General features: G+C 35.8%; 1 protein-coding gene across 1 annotated transcript; it reads right to left on the bottom strand.

The window, feature by feature from the left end:
• Positions 1-415: 415 nt before the first annotated feature.
• Positions 416-2,979, bottom strand: LOC149502785 (uncharacterized). The gene is made up of 3 exons (XM_089728492.1): positions 2,300-2,979; positions 1,444-1,627; positions 416-684 (listed from the first exon to the last, which is right to left on the bottom strand). The coding sequence occupies exons 1-3, from the start codon at positions 2,780-2,782 to the stop codon at positions 416-418; spliced, it is 936 nt and encodes a 311-aa protein (XP_089584618.1). The 5' UTR covers positions 2,783-2,979.
• Between the last annotated feature and the right edge of the window lie 2,055 nt (positions 2,980-5,034).

Genomic DNA, 5,034 nt, shown 5'->3' with positions numbered 1-5,034 from the left:
ATAATAAAAAATAAAACGAGCAGCAAACATATCTTTCATAAATACGTAGGGGGTCTTGCGATCTCGCACGGGTAGGTGTGGTATCTATCTATTTTTGACCACCATGCCTATTTCTGACGTGAAGCAGTAATATGTTTCGGTTGAACGTGGGGCAGTCGTTGTACCGTGAAAACTGAGACATAGAACTCATGTCTCAAGGTTGATGACGGCATTTACGTCTATGGGCTTCGGTTACCATTTAACACTAGGCTGGCCGTGAGTTCGTCCACCCATCTAAGCAATAAAAAAAGCATACATAGTTTTTGGAATAATCCTTTATTTATATTTTAATTATTACAATTTAATTACAATGAAACGAAGTATGATCATGGAATTTTACGCTATGAATAATAAATACACAAGCGAAACCGTATTTTTAAAACACTTTGAGTCTACCTAACACCTGTCTCAGAATATTACGTACACTCCGTTCGATCCTGTCTTCATCAACACACGCCAAAGTCCCATTAAATGTTTCTTCTCCGAATGCCTTGAGTGCGTTGAGAACGTTTTCTAGCTTCGGCTGATGAGGAACTCTGGTGAAGACGACTACTTCACCATTCTCACAGTCCCTCATTAGAAGAAGATTCTGAAAGACCATCCATTGGTCCGGACTTTGTTCAATCACGACCGGTGTAGAGTTCCCTAAGGGATTTGCGAGAATAAATAAAATTTGTTCAGAAACATCAAATGAATATGATTACTAGAGATGAGTAAAAAGTCTTTAAGAATTGAAGTTATTCAAAAAACGGTATGTTATCGTTTAAAAACTTTCCATTGCCTTCCTAAAATTGTTCGGATAAGATTCTGCATAAGCGAACTATGTGTTACAAGGTACATTGTCACAATTCTGTAACGTTCATAAGTGCGTATTTAAATTATTTACTTATAATATCATTATAGTAGACTGTTAATATTAATTATTTGTAGTATTAGAACGGCCGTCTGGTGTAATGGTAAGTGACATGGTCACTACACAAGGGGTTCGCGGGTTCGAATCCCGCCAAGGGAGGATATTTGTATGATAAATATAAAAATGTATTTTCCCGGGTTATGGATGTATATTAAATATATGTATGTGTATAATAAAAATATTACATTTATTTCCGTTATCTGGTACCTGTAACACAAGTTCTTTACGAACTTACCACGGGACCAGTTAACGTGGCGTGATTGTTAGTAAATATTTATTTATTATTATTTATTTATTTATTATTAATTATTATGAAGGTAAAGCTACTTATAAATAGAAAATCTGTGCTAGCTCACCGCCAGTTGGCAGCGTTCCCAGCAGGCTGGCAGCATTTCCACGCTGGATAGCAATGCTAATTCTTTGTTTAACTGTTAGTTACATGTTTATTGGTTAATAAAATTATAATTTAGTATTTTCAACATGCGTCTTACCTCCGAGGTTATCGTCGACAAGTATAATATTTTCAAAGACACCTTGATCAATGTTCTTGGTTTGTAAGTAATGTTTTCTTCCAATATTATCGTTGGCGTCATCTGTTTTAATTTCTAAAAGGCAGCTTTCCCAATTTATCCTTCCATTAGAATCATTATACTTTTGGGCGATCGTTTTCAGATCCTATAAATATGGGATAAATTTACTATATATATATATATATTTTTTTATGGCTTAGATAGGTGGACGAGTCACAGCCCACCTGGTATTAAGTGGTTACTGGAGCCCATAGACATCTACGACGTAAATGCGCCACCCACCTTGAGAAATCAGTTCTAAGGTCTCAGTATAGTTACAACGGCTACCCCGCCCTTCAAACCGAAACGCATTACTGCTTCACGGCAGAAATAGGCAGGGTGGTGGTACCTACCCGCGCGGACTCACAAGAGGTCCTACCACCAGTAAATTATGATAGGAAGTAATATATGATAGGAAGAAATTATTAAATTCAATCAAAGTACTGGCTTTGTTTATCTTTTAATATAAATAGTAGCTTTTTCACTCGTAAACTATTTAACATAGGCTGGCACGTATAGATAGGCTGGCACGGGCTAGTTATTGTTATGACTAATTCTGGCCCAAAATAATAAACTTCAAACATTCCCGTTTGAAGGTTAGGAAGTAAATGGCCGTTTTTCGTATGGTTCTGTAATTTCAACTTCGCATTATAAGATAATAGCTACGTTGTGTCTATGAGTATTAGTTAACTATTTAACACCAAGCTGGCTGTGAATACATCAAACGATTTAGGATTCACAGTACTAGATAAACAGTAAAATGAACAACCGCAAATACCTTAGCAGATGTTTTCTTGATATGTATTTTGAAGCACGACAATCGCTCGCTAGTTCTATAATAAGCTGTCCGCCACACATCTGTGATGTCATCCAAATCAATTTTTTTACCGTTTGTCAAGAACAAACACTCTTCGCCTTCGTTATCTTCGGTTACGTTGTACTGCACATCGAATTCCGGTTTCATAATCAAATTTAATGATTCATTTGCTTGATGTTCATCAAAACCATTTTTTATTTCATTGAGGATCATATTTTCTGGCGTCGCATCATCACTTGCATTGAGTTTATGACTTGCAACATTATCGTCTCCTTTCTTGAGTTTCATTAAAATAATATTCGGTTCTGTCGATTGAGTTACTTCAATATCTCTTTTCTCTATATTATTATCTTCAGTATTGATAGTTTTTGGATTGCAACTACAACATAATGTCAAATCAATGATCAAAAGTATATAAAAGACTCGTTCTATAAATAGATTCATAATGCTTTTTTTCTATTAGCGTCTAAAGCGAATTTTAGGTGCACTGACAAAATACGTTTTGATGCTTGGCTTATAAGAGCAATCTTGTTGGTTGCATTTTACGATTTATTATGTCATCTATTGTTAGTGGACAATTGAATTAGTCATTGTTTGTTTTGTTCTAATTTAAACAAATAATTGTAGTAATACAAGCAATAGTTATGGGGTAGCCGCATAATTACAAGTATTTTTTGAACGAATGTTTCGCGGCTTGTGCTTTGCCGATTCGCTACGACGTATAGGCGAGATTATTTCAAGTAGGTGCTTTTCGTTCTTGTCAACATTACCAAAAAGCGACCGACATAGCCCTAAAGATTAGCAAGCTGAAGTGGCAATGGGCCGTATATATGTGTCGTAGGACCGATGGCTGATGGAGCATACTTGTTCTACACTGGAGACCACGCACCGATAAGCGCAGCGTTGGGCGTCCCCGTGCCCGGTGGACGGATGAAATGCGGTGATACACTGGAGAAGATTAGATGCGGAAAGGGACCGTTTATTGTGATGGACTATGGGAAAGGCCTACATCTAGCAGTACAGGTAGAGGCTGATGATATTTATGAACGTTACATAAAAATTGGATTTTCTAGTTTTGTATACTGTGTACATATGCGAGGTAAATACAAATCCATTCAGATCAAGATACGTAACACTTCTTTTTTCTTTATACTTGATTAATGTTCCTATAAAAATAGATAATTTTCTTTTACTCGATATGTGATTTTTACTCGATTATACATCCCTAACCTAACCCAACACTTTGTTGAAGAAGAATTAAGAACCCGCCCCCTAGAAGAACGAAGCACCTGCCAAACCCTTGGGTTACAACACTTGTTACCCCAGTATCTATCGATTCTATCCTAAAGTAAAGTTTAGAGGGAAAGCAAAATCGAAGAAATTGAAGGTACTTAAATAATTTATAACTTAACTGAACTACTCTTATAAAATTTCCTAGCATTCCTCTCAACATTATGTAGTTATTTGAAATGACATACAGTAACAACACGTACGGTGTGCTTCATTAGAAAACCGAGATAATAGATGAAGAATGAAACAAACACCTGAAACCCCAAGGCAAAATGACATTTATCTTTAATGCAGGAAGGTCCCCTTGGATGGTTACATGAATCGTATCAGAGGTTATCGACCGGCGCCAAAACTCCTAGAGCCTAGGGCTCTATATAAATTATGTGGGTCCACAATCTAGGGAACATAATTTTTTACGATGTTTGGAAGGTTACATCTAATATGGCTTCATGAGATGAAGGCTATATTATAGAGACAAAGTGTTTAACATTGATCAGCTGACATAGTGTAGAGTTTTTCCAATGAAATACGTACTCGATAAATAAATGCGTTTTCGATTGACTTTTAGGATGAATTAATAACATGTGGTAATAAAAATCAAAACACTGATACTTAAATTTTGCGTTATGAGACAGACATTAAGTCTCAAGTTGGGTGGCGGTTCACGTTATTATGTCTATAATCTTTGGTAGCCACTTAATACCAGATAAGTCGTGAGCTCGTTCAGCCACCCTACGAAAATACTATTTTACTTATCTATATATTTAACTAGCGAACCCGGTGAACTTTGTTCCGCCTTAGAGGCAATAAATGAGCAGACTTTTGATCAAGGTCAATTTTTTATTTGGATAATTAATGTAAATTAAAAAAGCAAGTATTTTAATGATTCTTTTTCTTGTTCTTCTTCAGTCTTTTCACTCGCAAAGTTTCGAATCCTAGTTGCATTACGGCTTCGTCGGGAAAGATTTGACCGTGTTGGTCGCGGCATGGCTTTCTTAATGATTAACTCTCTCGGCACAATAAGCTAATAAAAACTCGAAACAAACACATCAACCGGTCAACTTCAAAATTCTACTATAATTAACCATAAGTTACATTACGTTTAGCTGTCAGTTGCGTTTTGTTATTCCATATCTGTTGCGTTTTGTTATACCACATTTTATGTCACATCCCACAGAAACGTGATAAAAAGTATCCTATGTCCTTCTCCTGATCCTAACCTACCTCCCCACCAATTTTCAGCCAAATCAGTTCAGCCGTTCTTGAGTTATAAATAGTGTAACTAACACGACTTTCTTTTATATATATAGATAATATTCATGAGTTCGATAAGATATTAAAAACAAAATGATAATTTTATCTTATTAAATTACTTTTGATGCCTTATTTAGCTACAAGATATCGTA

This window comes from Bombyx mandarina, chromosome 06 (assembly GCF_030267445.1).
Source record: "Bombyx mandarina strain Sakado chromosome 06, ASM3026744v2".
In the NCBI taxonomy this organism is placed as follows: Eukaryota; Metazoa; Arthropoda; class Insecta; order Lepidoptera; family Bombycidae; genus Bombyx; species Bombyx mandarina.
This window is presented reverse-complemented; position numbering and strand designations above follow the sequence as displayed.

Coding starts and splice junctions, on each gene's coding strand:
- LOC149502785 (XM_089728492.1), bottom strand. CDS start 2,782: ATGAATCTATTTATAGAACGAGTCTTTTATATACTTTTGATCATTGAT. Junction 1,628..2,299: donor TCAAGAAAACATCTGCTAAG/GTATTTGCGGTT, acceptor CCATATTTATAG/GATCTGAAAACGATCGCCCA. Junction 685..1,443: donor TGTCGACGATAACCTCGGAG/GTAAGACGCATG, acceptor CAAATCCCTTAG/GGAACTCTACACCGGTCGTG.